Source organism: Ambystoma mexicanum, chromosome 1q (assembly GCF_040938575.1).
Source record: "Ambystoma mexicanum isolate Mex_15411 chromosome 1q, UKY_AmexF1_1, whole genome shotgun sequence".
NCBI classification, from domain to species: Eukaryota; Metazoa; Chordata; class Amphibia; order Caudata; family Ambystomatidae; genus Ambystoma; species Ambystoma mexicanum.
The window spans coordinates 830,222,083-830,240,896 of record NC_090922.1 but is presented as its reverse complement, the minus strand read 5'-3'; the positions used below and the strand labels follow the sequence as shown (position 1 = coordinate 830,240,896).

Genomic DNA, 18,814 nt, shown 5'->3' with positions numbered 1-18,814 from the left:
ACTTGGTATTCCGGGGCTTGTTTGCACAACTTGCCTGTGACGTGCATTTCATCCATTCCTTTCTTGTCTCCCTCAGTTACGGACGAAGACACAGTGAAGAGGTACTTTGCCAAGTTTGAGGAGAAGTTTTTTCAAACCTGTGAAAAGGAACTTGCCAAAATCAACACCTTTTACTCTGGTAAGAGAAAGCTTTTGTTTCCAGACATAGATGCTCTGGAGACTAGGTTACCTCAGATGGGGGGATTGTTGGGGCCTAGCATACTATCCCCGCCGGAGAGAGAAGCCTATGGTGGGTGGTGTGTTTGGCAGGCGCTGTTTCTGCGGGGGGGTGCATCGTACCTATGCGTGGTAAAGAAGTGAGAAATATGACCTGCTGGCAATCCCTTTTACTGAAGACGGCCATGGGTCGATGGGAACCGGGGATGGAACAGTCTTTTCCGAGATTTCCTTGCCCCTAAATCGCCTTTCTTTACAGTATGAGGATGTTTGGACAGTTTTGGGAGGGTCCGGGGGTCCTGTTGCACAACACCTGTCATTTGACGAGCTAATTGGCCGTGTTTTTATTTAGATTACGCAGTAAAATATAAGGGAGTGCAAATTAAAACCATTTTAAAAAAATGTGAAAAAAGTCTAATTGAAAATCAGCCTCACAACTTGGTATTTGCAATCTAAATTGTCTCACTTGGCATCCCTTGTATACAAAAGTATAATAGTTATTCACAACTGTAGCAATGTCACATGGGAGGGCACAGCCATCTTTCTGAGTTAACTTTTTTTAAAGTTTTTTTTTAAAGAATCGTTTTGGCTATCTAGATGCCAAAACGATTGTATTGATGTACTGATAGGACAGAAGGACAGAGGTGAGATGTGGGGAGGAACTCGAACCTGGAAGGTCTGTAAGTTTTTAACCCAGACTTTGACTGCCTATTGCCATTCGCACCCGCTACCTCCCTTTCCCGCCAAGAACACAACCTTCTGGGATCTATTTGGTCTAGCTCTGTTACATAGTAGCATCAAACTGTGTTCTGTATAGAGCCTGTTAGCATGTCAGTATTATTTCTAAGCCGTCTTCTGCGAGTTAATGGTTTAATTTCAGCTGTAAATGAAATTCTTTATTTTTTTATTTGTTTATATAGCGCTTTACGCCAAAGCGCTGCACAATTGAAGAACTTGGTACATGAAACATAAAACAATATAATGGTAGAAGCAAATTACAGTATGAATCAATCAACAAACCAGTAAGAAGAGCTATTAAACTGAAGGGAATGGGGAGAGAAGAGCAGTGGGAATGTGAGGGAGAGGAGGAGGAGGAGAGGGGAAAGGGGCGAGAGTGGGGTAGTAGAGAGTGGAGGGAGGAATCAAGGGATGCAGAAAGAAAGGAGGGGGAGCAAGAAGGGGAGGGAGTTTCAAGGTGGGGGGGTGGAGAAAGAGATTTAAGGGAGGTATGAAATGAGGAGAAAGTAGGAATAGAACAAATTGAGAGAGGTAGGGAGTTCCAGTGCAGGAGAGCTAGCAGCTGGAAGGAGCGGAAACGAGAGGGGGCACAAGGGGACGGAGGTACAGTGAGAAGGAAATGATTAGCTGAGTGTAGAAAGAGAGGAGGGAGGAGAGTTAGGGGGAGCAAGTCTATGGAGAGATTTGAAGACAAGGCAGAGAAAGTGAAATTTAAGTTGAGAGTGAAATGGAAGCCAGCCAAGGGAGGAGAAGAAAGCCGAGAGAGTCGCGGGAGGTAAGGAGACACAGGGTACGGATAGCAGAGTGGTAGATAGACTTGAGGGGGCGAGATGAGAGGTAGGTAGGCCAAAGAGTAAGGAGGAGCAGTATAAGAGGCAAGAGAAGAAAAGAGAGGAGATTAGAAGTTTAGTAGCATGAAAGGTGAGGGGGGCAGATTTTGCAAATATTTAAGAGGTGGTAGCGACAGGCACGAGAAGTGAGAGAGATAAGGTGGGAGAAAGAGAGTGAGGAGTCAAAGTGAATGCCTAAGTTACTGGCATGGAGAGAGATGGGGAGATTAGCGGGAGGGAAGTGAATGAAAGGGGGTGGGGAGAGAGGGGGAAGAGAGTATTAACCAATTGTCTCTGGTAACTTGATTTAATCTATGCTCTTTCATCTGCTCCTTGTATTGAAGGCCTGTTGAAACCAGCATTGGCAAATCCAACAGTTTTGGCTCGTGCATGCGTTTTAAGCATTTGTTAGGCAATGCCATATGCCCATGTACGTACTCCCATCGTTTGTCAGATGTGACATCTTATTTCCAGGTAGTACCATTATGGCAGTGCCTGGCAAATGCCTACCCCATGCCTCCTGCATGCGTAAAAAAGGCCCAAACTGTTCGCTTTGCCAGTGTTTGGTTTCAATTGCGGCAAGTTGCTGGGACAGACTACTGGGTTATTTGACGATACATCCATTGCACACAATAGATAGATGTTCGTGCACCTGCTCTTAATTAAATCCATTGCTTAGCAGTCAAGGGCCCCAACCTGACTACTTGGCTATGGAGTCCTAGCCCTTCGCATATAATGTGATGTGGTAAAGTTTAAAGTGGAAGGAGGCTAGATCTAGCCCTTTGAGGCCATGGCAGTCGCCTTGGGAAAACGGAGATGTCCTCTCTCAACCAATAGTCGGACTGAACCCTTAGTTTGTCAGAATGAAGTATCTCTAAGGATCAGTAAATGGCAATGTTGATAGCTGGTAAAGAGCAGCCAGTGGGAGAAGGGGGAGCCCCGCCAAACTCCTCGCCAGGCACTTTATATCACCGGTGAGTCATGGTGATGAGAACCACCCGGAATGAATGTGGTTGTAGACAGGATCTGAAGCAACGAGCAATATTGCACTGCCTCGTTTAAACGTGGACACAGAGATTTATTACCAGGATGTGATTTTACGATGTAAAGATTGGAGCACCTTCGCGCTCAGACGTCGTCCCTTAATTCTGGAATACATCAGCACAGGATCCAAGCCCAGCATCCTCCCAGTCATGTCCCCATCCCTTGACAAGGTTGTGCTGCCATGGACCAGCAACGAGAGATGTCACCACGTGTAATCTGATAGGTGAATTAAGAGGCATTTGCAAAGCACTCCTTAGCACTGTGAGAAGCGTGCAGCGCTGCATTCTCAGTTTCCTCTTGCCTATTGACTAACATAACTACTTAAGACATATTGAATTCAGAAGCGTTTGGAGAAAATTATATAGAATTCTTGATTAACCTTGTATCCCTATCAAGATCTGTCCAGCAAGTGTGGTGGACCATTTACCTCAGATTACGAAGTGAAGGCCCTCTGGGGGTCATATGCTTCCGAAATATTGCAATTTGTACGTCTTTGATAACATTGAGTGACGTTATGCTACCTGTTTTAAGTTGAGGCCACATTTAAATAATGCAGGCAGCAATTTTAGCGGACTCTGGGGAACCCTTCTTTTTCTTCCTTTCTCACGTCTCTCCTTTGGCGATACAAGCCCCACCCAGCCCGACGTACCTCAGTTACATCAACCAAGGGACAGCCCATTCAGCCAGTCGAGAGGGAGAGGTGGGAAAAGTAATGGGACCAGGAAGCGTATGGCTAGGAGGAATAAAGATTACCAGTAAGTAATTCCCCACATTACCTCCCTATTCCTCTTTCTCGTCCCATTACAAGACGTGAGGTGTAAAAGGGAGAGCTGAATGGAGCAAAGAATACACGCTACCTCAAGGCATGCACACACCCAGCCCCACTTTATTACAAAAGACAAACTGAATACAAACATGACCCAGAAAGTCACCTGGTCCCAACTCCCAGAATCCCAGTACCATAGTACCCGCCCCTGCCCTGTGAAGATTCAAGCGGTGGTGCCAAACAAAAGTAGTAGGGGTAGCCCACTTGGCGGCCATGCAAATGTCAGCAATGGAGACCCCCTGTGCCTCCGCCTATGAGGCAGCCATAGCCCGTGTGGTCCTCACCTGCACCCCAAGGGGCTGAGGGGGGTGAGGGGGAAGGAGGGACCCCAGAGCACTGATAGGCCAAGCAGATGGCGTCCCTAACCCATCTGCTAATGTTGGGGACGGAAGCCTTAGACCCCGGCCTACCACCACCAAAAGTGACAATACTATCCGCAGTCCGAAAGGAAGCAGAATGCTCCAAATATGGGCAGCCCGGTGGGCCTCCAGGTGGCTCCAGCCCACCGCCTCCTCAGTCGTAGTAGGATTAGGGAAGAAGGCGGGGAGAACCACATCCTGAGATGCATGGAATCTGTCACCACTTTGGGCAGAAAAGCAGGGTCGCTCCGTCAGAACAATGCGTCCTCCTGAACAAGCAAATACGGAGGCCTACAGGTTAAGAAACAAATTTCCCCCAGCTGTCTGGCCGACATGATGCCCACTAAGGATGCTGTCTTTGTGGACAAGATCTTTAGGGCAACCCCCTCTAGAGGTTCAAAGGGAGTGGCCTGAAGGGCTGTGAAAAGAAGAGTAAGGTCCCATGGGGGCAGCCCAGAGGCCAAGAAGAGCCTCAACAGAGAAAAACTCTTTAGTAAGTAGGAGGCCAAGGAACAATCCCCTGGGCTAAACGCGGAAGATCCCCGAAAAGCCCCGACAGCCGCCTACTGGGCCCTTAACTTGGATACAGCCAACCTTTGTTCAGAACCCACATGGAGATACTGAAGAACCCCAGGAGCCGAACAAGAGAAAGCAGAGAACCCATTCCGAGAGCACCAAGCTTGGAACAAGACTACAGGGTGGAGGGCCGCTTGTCCTGTATAGACTCTACCAATCGACAGGACAGACCCCTCGGCTGCAGCCTAGCCCTTTCAACTTCCAAACCCCTCAGGTCTGCACCAACCCCTAAGCCATAGGGACTGGCCGAGCAGGCAGGAGAAAAACCAGAGTGATGGTCATCTCCATGAGGAAGGGGGGGGGGTGTAACCAGCCCCTGCAGGATCAAAAGGGAGTCACCAGCAGCGCCAACATGCCAAACCTTTGATTTTCAGGGGAACCCTTGGGAGTAGGGGGGAGAGAGGGAATAAATACAGGAGCCAAATTCCTGGCATCGGTGCCTCACACACTTGGACATGGAAGCCGGGAGCAGAAAATAGGGCCCTTCTTGGCCTTGGGTGGGGTGGTGGGGGGGCAGAGGAGCCAAACCGAGCCAACACAGTTCCAAACCTGGTGCAGATGTCCTGAAAAAATGGTCTCCCGAAGTTCCCAGTCCTCGGACAGGAAGACCCTGCTAAGCCTGTCCGCCACTGTTGTCCACATCCCTGATGTGAACTGCCCTGAGAGACAGTAGATTCTGTTCTGCCCAATTCCCCAGGGCGTCAGCCAGCACGGCAAGGGCTCAGGACCGAGATCCCCGTTGGCGGATAATGTAAGAGACAGCCGTGGGGTTGTCTGGTTGTAATAGGATCGCCTTCCACGCAAAGCAGGGGCGAAGGCCTGAAGAGCACAAGCAGTCACAAGTTGCCTCCAGTTGGAGGACTGAGAGGCCTCCCATACCAACCACTCCTCCTGAAGGGATCAGGCCCCCATAACGGTGTTCCACCCCTTGCTGCTGGCATCAGTGGTGACAGTGATTGGCCAGGGCTGGGTCAAGGAAAACCCTGCCAGAAGCTTGTCTGTGTCGAACCATCACTACAGTCCCAGGACCAACTGAGAGGTGAGCGGGATCCATTTGTCCAGGTCCGGATTGCCCTACCTCCAGAACCAATGGAGGTGGCACAGCAGTGGACACAGATGGAGGCAAGCCCACTGTACCATAAAGATGCAAGATGCAAGAGGCCATGTGGCCCAGGGACTGGAGACAGAGTCTCTCTGATGCCTTTGGGAGACGGACACTCCCCTGCGATGTCCAGAACAGGGCTCTGATGAATTGGAGATCCTGGGAGGCAAGTCAGATGGGACTTGCTCGAGTTGACAAGAAAACCCAGGTCCTGTAGAATTCTGCAGGTCAGATGTAGATTACGGCACAAGCCCGCTGGGGAAGCAGCCCATATTAACTAGTCTAGATAGGGAAAGACATGGACGCCTCAGAGGTGAAGAATGTACACCACAGGACTCAGTTTTCGTAAAGATCTTGGGAGCAGATTTGGGGCAGGACCTGGAACTGGTAGTGCTTCGCTCCCACCAGAAACCTCAAGAACTGCTGATGGCTCTTCACACAGGATGTCGAAATAAGGATCCTGAAGGTTCAGGGAGATCAGGAATTGGTACGGACGGATCAAAGTAATCACCCATTGTAGACACTCCATCTTGAAATGGCAGGTCAGAATGTAGCAATTCAGGACCTTCAGGTCAATGATGAGCTGGAACTTCTCTTCCGACTTGGGGGCCAAAAAACAATCTAAAAGACCTTGACCCCTCTCGGTCTGGGGTACTGAATAGCTTGGTGCATTGCAGCCCTCTTGACCTTCTGTTTGGGCAGAGGCATCCTGACAATCCAGGGGACTGCAACACAGTCTGGTTCCCTCCACCCAGGTAGGATTTAGTCTTGAACTTCAGTCAGTAGAGGAAGCCTGACTTCAAAGTCTGGCGGTGGAATCCCCCCAAAGCATCCACATACATGGTTTCAAATTGGGCAAACCCTATATAGTGAGCCCCCCTGAATCAGCACTGGGCCACAGAATCCAGTTACCATCCCTTCTGATCTTCCCTGGAGCCAAGGGAGGCAGAGGCAGCGGAGCTGTCGGAGGATGATGAGGCAGCATAGGCAGGGGAGAGCCTACATTTCAGGCTACCTGTTAACTCCAAGATACTCTTCCTGAAGAGGTGCATGAGCTGTTTTTCTGAGAACCCAGCAGCCTTCTTCCTGTGTAGTTCAGGAGACGAGGAGCTGGGCTCCACATGCTTGTTTTTCAGCATGATGCCCCATATTGGTGAGCCGAATGTTAAGTTATGGGTTTGGATCCGACCTTGAGTACAAAGACCAGCTGTGGAGCCCCGTTGGTTAAACCAGGATGCTTTATTATACATAAGTACATTTATAGATATCCAGTTACTTGCAGTATGTACATCACACGATCAGGTAGACACAGGTAGCATTATAGGGGCAGACCCACCAGCCATCCTCACTCCCAGCTCAGGCCCTCCACTGACTTTCATAGAACACTCACACACAACACTCGCTCAACATTCTCTTGAGCTCTCCCATTCATACATCAACAGTCCATCAGCGTGCACTCCTGGCCAGTGATACATAACAAGACTGACTTACATTACACCACAAATACAGCAGACCAAGCCACAAGCAGAATGAGGCCATATATACCTGAAGCACAGTATGTCGAGCACTGCAGGTGGAACCTGTAACCTAGTCAACAGGCCGCCTTAACCCCAGCAATACACCGTCCCCACTCCTTACTTGCCCCGCGGATGAACCAGAGCAGTGAAGACAGCGGCGTGTCCCCCACCCATGCGAAAGTCAGCCGCCCAAGCTCGGCCTGGCCGCTGCCTGACGTTGGGGGCACACTCCAGGGACCCTACCTGGAGCTCAGCTGGGGCGCGGCCCCAGTAGCCACTCAACCAGCCCTCCTCGCACCGCAGGAGACCCGGGAGCCATAACCAGCTGAAGGCTCCCAGCGCCCAACATGGGAGGCCCGCCACCGGTTCTACTATGGAGCCCCCTCTGCTCAGCCAGAGAGGGAAGAAGGTTCCAATGAAGATAGTTGCTTGCCAAAGTCAGGGAAGTTGGAAAAAAACCAGAGGCAAGTCGGGTTGGGTGGGACTTGTATCCCCATATGAGGGGTGGGGCAAAGGGGAAAGGAATAACTAGAAGGGTTCCTGGGGAGGTGGGACACCTCACGTGTTGTACTGGGCTGAGGAAGGTGGACGGGGAGGTAATGGACTCGTCTGACATTCACCTTCCTGTCATATTGATGCTGACTTGTTAGGATCAAATGCTTGATGTTGTAGTTCATCAGGCGCTGAATTAAAGTGGAGTGTTTCAATAACTTAATTTGCCTCGTTCTCTTTCCCACTTTTGAAACTAATCAAAACGTTGTTTGCACTGTAGTTTGCTTGTAAGAGACAGATGTTACCCTAGTTTCCTCAACCTGTTTCTGGGCATGCGCCTGGTGATGTATATTATGAACATGTGGGCTTACAACACAGTGGGGTGACGTAGAATTTCCTGCATTGCTAGTTGTCAGTGGCCGCAGCCCAAATATGTATGGAGCCTAGCCTCTCTACTTAAATGAGCTAATAAAAGCTTATTGCAAAGCCCATAAACATGATCAGTACATAATCAGCTTGAAAGCTGAAACTTAAGGCACCAGTAAATTACCGTAAAGCCCAAAATCGAGCTAAGGATTGCAGCTGTTTCTTCTTTACCTAAGCAGTGCGAGTGGCCGCACATGGGGCTCTGGAGAGACAACCCGATTTCTGCATTCGTGGCTGTAGTTACATTCCCCCCAAACCCCAGATTAGCTGGTCGACCTTATGCAGAACTTTGTGGAATCCCCCCATGCCTCTTGTGTTAAAAAAAATATTGTTTCCTGGCCCCACCGCAAGCCATGAATACTTATATTTCGAGGGGATTAGGTCCTCCGACGTATTCCATATCTGACAGTAATCCCCACAGCTGTGCTGCTTCGAAAAATCTTCGGCGTCTGCATCATACATTGATGACGTTGATGCGCTGTCCTCGAGGGCCTCAGTCGAGCCGACGTCACCGGATGTTATAAGTAGGACGCACGACGCCCGTAGCCTCAGGTCCGTTTTTTCCACAAACTTGTTCGCTTCAGAGATCTCGGCGCGCCTCGGTTCTACTGAATCCTGTTCTTTCGGTTCTTCGAACCTGTTTGTTTGTGTATTGAAATGTTTTCAGCTTCTTCCACCCCGTGGTCGGGTTTTAAGAAGTGTCGGGTGTGCGAGTCCAAGATGTCATTGACGGACACGCACAACGCTTGCTTCGGGGAGGACCACAATACGGATGACTGTGTCGACTGCCAGTCGCTTACATCGAAGGCCTTGCGGGAGCGAAAGAAGAAGCTGTCGGTGGGTAAGGTGGCATCGTCGTCGTGAGTCCGGGGGGGTCTCGGTCCAGGAGTTGGTCTCGCCATTCCTCTGCCTCTTCGAGGCACTCACGGAAGCGCCTTCACAGGTCGCCTTCCCCGTTCTCATCCGAGGACGCTGCCCGTCAGCAGGTTGCTTGTCCCAACAAGCATTCCACTCCTGAGGAATGGGATTCCTTCCGAAAGGAGATGATGGCGATTTTTCAATCGTAGGGCTCCGGTCCGTCCGCGTGGTCTAAGGACACCGGCCGTGACCGTGCTAGAGACACCGCTTGTCTGCCTTCAGGATAGTCGCTCTAGATATGCCCGTTCCAGGTCCTGGTCCTCGACGCCCTCAAGACCGCGTGAGCCTGTGAAATCTTCGAGGAAGACATTGACGCCTGCGGCGCCAAGGTTGTCGAGGGACTCTCTCGAGACTCCGCCTCCAAGGAAGTAGTTAATGCCATCGGCGCCCAGGCTGTCGAAGGACACGCTCGGGGCTCCGCCCGCAAGGCCTGTGTCGACGCCATTGAAGTTGTCGGCGCCTCGCTCGATGCGGATTCCGTCAACGCCTTTCGAGGCTGCTTTGTCAGAGGTACCCCGTGGCACGGTGGAACCCCCCAGAAAGGCTCTGGCCAAGGCTAAGAATGTCTTTGTGCCTTTTTCTGTGCCCTCTTTCCGCCCTCTGGATTTTATTTCTGAGGGGGATGAGGGATCTGAGGAAGGTTTGGTGCCTTAGGAGGTGACTGATGAGATTTTGTCTGGTCACAGCCAGATTGAAGACCTGCGTCAGTCACTGCATGACGCCAATGGTCTGGACACCTCTCCGGAGGTGGAGTTCTGTCGGCCTGAGCCTGGCACCCATGCAGAGTCCTCGTACCAGCGCCTTATGTCCAGGGTCACGGAATACTTGGGGTGGTCTGCACCCCCATGTGGATTTTCTGCAGGATGACCTGATGGACATCCTCAACCAAGGTCCTCCAACTGACCCGATACTGCCAATCCATATGACTCTGCAAAGAAGGGTGGCTGCAGCTTGGACTGTTCTGGAGAGTCTCCCGGCAGTGAGCAAGTCTTTGCCGCGAAAATACCATCCAGCCAGTAGTGACCCATGCTACTTGACCCCATATCCCACTCCGGAGAGTTTGGTGGTGCAGGCAGCCACGGCCCCAGCAAACCAGGCGTCGTACCCTACCATCCCTCCTGATGGGGACGACAAGCGTTTTGATGGCTGGGCGGAGAAAGTGTTTTCTTCAGGGGTATGGCTTTACAGGCAGCGAACTCTGTGTGCCTTGTCACGTTTCATGCACACTCTTTGGAACTGTATTTCATTGGCGGCTGAACATATTCCCGAAGGGGAGGAACGGGATGGTTTTCTTGCTATTGTCCAGGATGGCAAGGATGCTATGTGTGTCTGTTCAGTCGGGTCTGGACATGGCGGATTGTGTCAGCTGGTCCATGGCAGCGAGCACCGTTATACGCAGGTTTGTGTGGTTGCAGAGTCTGGTTTGCTTCTGATTTGCAAGCCCGGCTCCTCAAAATGCCCTTTTGATGAACATCTTTTTGGCAGCAAGGCTGACGAGAGCCTTGAGAGGTTGCAGACCTCAAAAGCTGCGGCAAAGTCATTGAGCGCTGCAGTTCGCCAACCTCTGCCTTTTCGTTCTAGGGCACAGTAATGGAGGGGAGGTTCCTTTCGATATTACTCATCCTTTAGTAAATCGAGAGGAGCTGCAAGTCAAAGGGGCCACCGTAGGAGTGCCAGAGGTGGAATACAGGGTACTCGAGGTGCCAAGGCCGCTCGGGCAGTTGCCTCTTTGCCCTCGGGCACTGCCGCCGCCGCTTCAGCTCAGTCATGAGGCCATGTGCCATGGATCGCCTGTTGGGGGAAGGCTGGCGCAGCATCTTGTAGAGTGGCGTGCCATTACTTCAGATGTGTGGGTTCTGGAGATCATAGCCCACGGCTACTGTCTTCCTTTCCAGCAGAGACCCCACGACAATCCACCTGGGAATCTCTCTTTGAAGAGTCGGGATCTGCTCCTTGCGCAGGAAATTCGATCCCTGCTTGAGAAAGGCGCCATAGAACTGGTGCCTGTAGCGGAGAGGAACAAGGGATGGTATTCCCCTTATTTTTTTATTTAGAAGAAAGACTGGGGATTGAGGCCCATCATGGACTTGCGCGGTTTGAATAAGCTCCTCAGGAAGGACAAGTTCAAGATGGTTACTCTCTCTCAAGTCCTCCAGACCGTTGAGGTTCAGGAATGATTGGTGTCTCTCGACCTCAAGGACGCTTATTTTCATGTGCCCATCCATCCAAAGCACAAGAAGCACCTGAGGTTCGCGGTTGGCGACTCGCACTTTCAGTTTCGGGTCCTGCCGTTCGGATTGACCTCCGCCCCAAGCGTATTCACCAAGCTCATGGTGGTGGTGACAGCGTATCTCAGCAAAGGGGGGGGGATTCACGTCTACCCCTACCTGGACAATTGGTTGAACAGGGTGCGCTCTCCCGAGCAAGTCCTGGATCTTCTGTCTGTCACCTGCCACTCCCTTCACAGTCTGGGCTTCTCCCTCAACTTGAAGTCCCATTTGACGCCAACCCAGCGGCTCCAGTACATCGGAGCAGTGCATGACACTTCCCAGTGTTTTCCTCCCCAGGTGAGGGCTCATCACATTCAGCAGATGGTGCATAAGTTTCTACATGCCCAGAGTCTCCCGGCGTTAGAGTTCTTGAGGTTGCTCGGCCTCATGGCATCCTGCATTCTTCTGGTGCCGGAGGCCAGGTTGCGAATGAGACTTCTGCAGTGGGCCCTCAAGATGCAGTGGTCGCAGTCCTCTGGCAGGATGTCGGACCCCGTTCAGGTGCGGCCCTCGGTCGCCCAGGACCTTCTGTGGTGGGCTTTCGAAGGCCTGATGAAGGGGGCTCAGTTTTGGCTACCGTGGCCGGAGGTGACGATCATGAGGGACGCCTCCCTCACAGGTTGGGGAGCTCATGCCAACGAGTTGACAGTCAGCGGTCGTTGGTCTCCGTCATAGTCCAGACTCCATATCAATCTGTTGGAGCTGCGGGCCGTCAGGCTTGCCCTGAAGGCTTTTCTGCCGACTGTGCGAGGAAGGAATGTCCTGATTCTGACAGACAACACAGTGGTCATGCACAGCCTCAACAAAAGGGGGATGAGGGTTCACTTGCTCTGTGCAGGGCGGCAATGCAGCTTTGGGTCTGGGCCATCCAGCAGGAAGTTCCGAACTCTGCAGTTCATCTGGCCAGAGACGAAAACGATACGGCGGATGCTCTGAGCAGGCAGAGCGCAATCTCTCACGAATGGGTGCTGGCTCAGGAGATTCTCCTGGAGATCTTCGCCCTTTGGGGGACCCCTCAGGTGGATCTCTTCGCCTCAAGTGTCAACCGGAAGTGCGACAGGTTCTGCTTGCGGGAATGTCCTCCAAAAGGAGCCTTAGGAGACTCTTTCGTGGTGGAGTGGTCCTTCCCACTGCTGTACGCGTTTCCTCCAGTCCCCATCATCCCGCAAGTGCTGCAGAGGTTCGGTTCCCGGATGATCCTCATTGCTCCGGCTTGGGCTCGGAGGACGTGGTACCCGGACCTTCTCGACTTGTCCATCTGCCCTCCACGTCGTCTTCCCTAACGAGATGATCTGCTCTCACAGGAGGGAGGTGGGGGGGGTCAGGTTCTCCATCCAGAGGTCAGATCCCTCAACCTTCACGCTTGGATTCTGAAAGGTTGAGGTATAAGGACATGATGGAGGGGTTGCTTTCGGCAAGATGGCCGGCAACAAAGTCCCTGTATCGTTGCTGTTGGAGAAAGTTCTGCGACTGGTGCGGGGTTAAGAATGTGGATCCCTTTTCATGTGACATTCCTGTAGTCCTGTCTTTTTTGCTTTTGTTGGCCCACAGGGGCCTGCAAGTGGGTACTGTTAAAGGTTACCTGGCGGCGCTGTCTATATTTAAGCGCTCGTCTGAGGAGTGTTCTTATTTTAAAATTCCTTAAATTTCTCAGTTTCTCAAAGGACTCACTAATGTGTTTCGCCGGCACCTTTCCAGGTGCCTGGTTGGGATTTGAACCTTGTTCTGAAATTCCTTATGAATGCTCCGTTGAGCCTTTACATTCTTGTCCTTTGAGGCTGTTAACCCTTAAGACTGTGTTTTTAGTTGCGGGCACTTCCGCTCGCAGAGTGAGTGAGTTGCAGGCACTTTCAGGTAAACCACCCTTCACTGTGTTTTATAAGGACAGGGTTGTCCTTGGAGTTCGTCCTTCCTTTCTTCCGAAGGTGGTGTCGGAATTCCATTTGAGCCAGAAGGTTATTCTTCCGGCATTTTATCCTGCTCCACATCCTGGTAAGGAAGAGGAGAGGCTCCATAGGTTGGATCCTAGGAGAGCTTTTAGTTTCTACATTTCTCGCATGTCCCGGGTCAGAGTGGACGATCAGCTCTTTATTGGTTACGCTGGAAGGCGGTTGGGACACTAGGAGTATGGTTGCCTCTACTGCCCTGCAGAGGGGTGTTCCTATTAGTTATATCTGTGATGCAGCCACCTGGGCTTCGGTCCATACTTTTGTAGGTCACTTCTCCCTCGATTCTATCCATGGGCAGGATCTGGCCTTTGGCAAGGGGGTCCTTTACTCTGCAATTTGATGGGGCATTCTAAATTTCTATATTCTTTTCCCTCCTCCATACGTTGGTACTGCTTTGGGAGTCTGTCATAGATATGGAATACGTCGGAGGACCCAATCCCCTCGAAGAACAAGTTACTCTTACCTGGTAATGTTCTTTCGATGGGATGGTCAGATGACGTATTCCATATCGCTCCCTCCTTAACTGCCCCGCTACAGAATTTCTTATGCGATTGCAGCTTACGTTTCCGCAAGGCTTTCTGTGGTCATACTGGCAGAAGATTGGTGCCACACGTTCTGGGGAAAAAACTACAACTGAGGCTACGGGTGTCGTGCATCCTACTTATAACATCTGGTGACGTCGGCTCGACGGAGGCCCTCGAGGACAGCGTATCGACTTCATCGACGCAGGGCGCAGATGCCGAAATTTTTCTGAAGCAGCACAGCTGTGGTGATTACTGTGCTGATTACTGTCATAGATATGGAATACGTCGTCGGACCATCCAATCGAAAGAACGTTACCAGGTAAGAGAGTAACTTGTTCTTCTCATTAAATGCTTATTTTCTATTAAAAAAAAGTCACTGTAATCCTTTTCTAAAGAGCTTAGTGCCCCTCCAGGCCACGTTTGGCCCTCCCCCCCATTCCCCTTGTGGGGGCCGGCCCCACGCTTGAAGACCACTGACCTAATGGAAAGAGGTTGAGTCGCACTTGAGGCTTCCTCCATCTGGTGAATGTGATGGAGAGTGACTGAGTTACCTTAAAACACAAATGTGACTTGACCAGAATTGCAGAAGAATGAACTTAGTGACCAGGACCATCCAAATGGGATAGAACCTGAACAGTTTAGAGAGTCCAGCATGTAAACAAAAAGTATCCCCCCACAATTGTGTGCTCAGTGCCTGCAGGATTTATACAATGAAAGCTCCCAGAGCTTGTCTATCTTGTCAAAATTTGTTTTAATTGTGTTATAGTTCTATGAATATTAATCCATATTCGGTTGTCACATTCATTACATGGTTTAGGCTAAACATTAGTCAATTATACATTAATCAGCCAACAATAACCTTTTGGTGCACGTGCCTTTTTGTTTTGCCAATCCAATGCCTTCCTCTAGCCTAGTTAAAGGTTCCTGGTTGTCCAGAATATGAATTACGCTATTGGTAATCTATTATGGTACACATTATATTATATTCAGATAACACATTCTTAATTAGGGTTTTGTGATAGTGTATTCTTACATTGATACAATGTTATACTGTTTTTGTAAACTTAACACATATACACTCTCATGTGGTCAAAGTACAGTGTTGTTAGGACCACAGCCAGTATTGAGTCCCTGGCATTAGTGGTGGAGTAGGCATCCATACGGCATATTAGGAAATCTAAGATGGCTGCGAGTTGGTACTCTTTGTGCTTTAGGGCATGCTCTAGTTTCTCAAGATGGTGCCCGAAAGCAGGAAGGCTCATGCTTGTGACTCCTATTTACCAAATGCAAACAGTCAGTTAACTGCATCGCTTCTTTCTTCTTAAAGCACTGACACTTGGCTTTTTCGCTACCCTCAAGCTGCCAATTCATTTCTTGCTTGTCCTTATTGCCCTGTGCCTCCCGGACCTTTCTTCCCTTGCTGCTCGACTCGCTTCTCCCGCTTCAAGTTTCTTGGCTAGTGCTTCTCCATAGGCGCCATGTACTTCTCTTCCTCTCCATTCTGCTTCCATCTTTTCGCCCCGTCTCCAACTAAAACGGAACTCCCTCTCCCTACGGCTTCCTGCTGTTCCCTGTGGCTACCTCATTGTTTTGGACACTGATCTCTCTGCGGCTGTCCTAGGCCACCAACGGCCGCTGCATTTCATTTGGACTTCATTCTGCACTGCAACTGTCTTCTGCCACCCGCAGATGCTCTTTTCATTGGACTACACCATTACCGCAGCTGTCCTCTACCACCTGTGGCAATAAAGTAGACTGGAAGTATAATTGGATTATTCAACCCTCATTTCGCCTTTGTGGAACCACATCCGAAGTAAGAACTTTCTACAAAGAAACTGGGTTTTTTCCCTTCATTGTAGTTTTTCCCCATCTTTGGGCTTGGCCCTTCCTGTTTCCTTTGTCACCCCTGTTGCTACAGGGCTCATAGGAATCAGTAACGGATGCTCCTGCCACAACATCATTCAACTCAAGGACCGGTTTATACAAGACCACAGGTCAGTTTTCATACTTGTACAAGTGGGTTGTAATAAGTGTGTAGATCTGGAAAAGACTAAAGTGTAACGTGTGAGTTGAAGTATAGACTCAATTGTTGGGCGTAGGAATTAACATTTAACTTCCATTGTTCACCTTTTGCTAATTGCATACATATTTCGAATGGGTAGTGTCCTGCTACGTATTCCTCATCTTTAATATTCGATATCCAGCTGCTTTGGAATGTTTTTCGACAGAGGGCCCTGTGCGTCGATGCAGTCGACTCGATCCCTCAAGGGCCTCCGTCTCGAGGTTGAGATCATTTGAAGGTATGTATAGCACGTGCAGCGCCCGTTGGCTTCAGTTCTGTTTTTCCGAGTAAGCTTACGCTTCGAGAACTACGGTGTGCTTCTATTCATTTGCAAAAATATCTTCATCCTCGACACCTACTACCCTGAAGACCGGGTTCAAGAAGTGTCAGGACTGCGACCCCAAGATGTTGATAACCGACCCACATCGGGTATGCTTGTGGTGTCTCGGCGTGGAGCACAAGACCTCAGCCTGCTCCAAATGCCAGTCGATGACTGGAAAAGCTCTGGAGGAGCAAAAGGGAAAATTAGCGGTAGGTAGAAACCCCAAGAAATCCCCTTTCGACTACCCGTCAAATAAAAACTTCTTCGGACGATGCGAAAGGCGACTCTCCTTGAAGGAAGAAGATGAAAAGGTCCAGGTCGAGGAGTGGCTCCCACCACTCCTCATCGTCAAGGAAGCCGAAAAAGAGGCGCCACAGGTCGCCCTCTTCGACTTTGTTGTCAGACTCCTCTCCTGAGAGAACTTTATCCTGTCCACAAAGGTCTCTACTCCTGCCGAATGGGAAGCATTTAGGTTAGAAATGCAGAAAATATTTGAGAAACAAAAACCCTCAACAAGCCATGCTCCTATTGCGCCTTCTAAAGCTGTTAAGGAAAGGGCTCGAGCCAAATCCTGTGTGCCCTTGAGCCCTGGATGAAGGCCAGATCCTCATTGAGAGCCGTTGAGGCCTCGATGCAATGAGAAATCATCAAAGGATCCTTAGAGCCTTAAGTAGAAGCTGGATTCTGCTGACTGTATCAGGAGAGCCATGTCAATACGCACCGTATTATGTGCGTGGATGAAGTATTGATTTGCGCCGGATGTGCAATCCAGACTCCTTAACATGCCTTTGACAGGTCTCACTTTTTTGGCAGCAAGGCTGATGAAAGCCTTGAAGTTGCAGACCTCGAAGGCAGTAGCCAAATCTTTAGGTGGCGCTATTAGGCAGCCAGGGCCCTTTCGCCCCAGTGGCCAGCCTTGGAGGGGGTAGATCTTTTCGCTACTACTCCTCAGTTGGAAGAATGAGAGGAATGGCTGGTGAAAGAGTCCAAAGAAGATTCCCTCATGTTGGACGAGGGACAGGTGCAAAGCCCGCTCAAGCAGGGGCATCCTTGCCAACAGCCACTGCTTCAGCCGCATCAAAACCTCTGAGGTCTTCGTCATGAAACACCAGTGGGAGGCAGGCTGTCGCAGCATCTGAAAGAATGGAGAGTCATTACTTCAGATGCTTGGGCATTGGAAACTATAGTCCAAGGTTACTGCCGTCCCTGTATTCAGAGACCTCAAAATCATCCACTGGGGAGCCGTTCTATGAGGGGTCCATATCCGCTCCTTGTGCAAGAAATTATAACCCTGCTAGAGAAAGGTGCTATAGAACCAGTGCCTGCAGTGGAGAGGAACAAAGGATGGTACTCTCCTCCATGTTTCCTAATCCCCAAGAAGGACGGAGGACTGAGACCCATCTTGGACTTGAGATACTTGAACAAGTTCCTCTGGAAGGACAAGTTAAAGATGGTCACACTTTCTCAGATCTTTCAGGCCCTCAAACTCCAGGATTGGGTGGTATCATTGGACCTTCAGGATGCTTATTTTCATGTGCCAATCCATCTCAACCACAGAGTGCCTGAGGTTCGCCATTGGAGGGTTCTCATGAACAGTTTAGAGTTCTGCCTTTCGGGCGGACCTCCACCCCAAGTGTTTTCACCAAGCTAATGGTGGTGGTGGTGGCGGCAGTGAGTCTCAGGAGAAGGGGGTACCCCTACCTGGACAATTGACGGATCAGGGTGCTTTCCCCCGAGCAAGCATTGGATAATTTCAGTGTCACCTGCCGCTTTCTTTACAGACTGGTCTTCTCCCTCAGTTACAAGAAGTCCCATATGACACCATCTCAAAAGCTCCAATTCATCGGGGCCGTACTGGATACATTTTTGGGAAAGAGCTCGCCACCCGAGGTGAGGGCTCAAGCAATTCTGCAGATGTTCTCCAATTTTGAGTACCCAGCGACTCCCGCCCTTCGCGGTTTTTGAGGTTGCTTGGCCTCATGGAATATTGCATTTTTCTGGTGCCAGAGGCTCGCCTGAGAATGAGATCCCTTCAATGGGGTCTCAGGACACAATGGTCTCAATTCTTGGGCAACATGTCAGACCTACGTCAGGGTTCCAAGCAGGGTCGCACAGGATCTCCTGTGGTGGGCCTGCAAGGACAACATTCTGAAGGGAGAACCTTTTTGGCAACAATGGCCAGAGAGAACAGTATTGACGGACGCCTCACTCACAGGGTGGGCAGCCCACGCCAACGATCTTACAATCAGCGGTCGTTGGTCTCCATCACAGTCCAAATTTACAAATCAATCTTTTGGAGCCGAGGGCAATCCGACTTGCACTGAAGGCCTTTCTGCCCTATGTACGGGGAAAGTATGTCCTGATAATGGACAGCACAGTGGCCATTACCCCAACAAGAAGAGGTGTAGGGTCACTAGCACTGTGCAGAGATGCAATGCAGCTCTGGTGTTGGGCAATACAAAAGGAATATCTCTATCGGCAGTTCATCGGAGGAAAGCACAGGGGCAATGCGCTAGTCTTGGAAGCTAGACCACGCAGAGCAACAGGTTTGAATCCCGGATCCACGCTTAGAAACTGTACTCGGGTAAGGTATTAGACACGTTATGAAAAAACTATTAAATCTAGCTGGAGAGGAGAACACGG

At 50.3% G+C, this 18,814-nt stretch overlaps 1 protein-coding gene across 1 annotated transcript in view; it reads left to right on the top strand.

The window, feature by feature from the left end:
• XPR1 (xenotropic and polytropic retrovirus receptor 1) overlaps window positions 1-18,814 on the top strand; it is a 1,026,978-nt gene that overhangs the window by 383,007 nt on the left and 625,157 nt on the right. Inside the window, exon 3 of the mRNA XM_069641450.1 lies at window positions 77-178. Within this exon, the coding sequence (XP_069497551.1) occupies window positions 77-178 (102 nt within the window). The remainder of the gene's footprint in view (window positions 1-76; window positions 179-18,814) is intronic.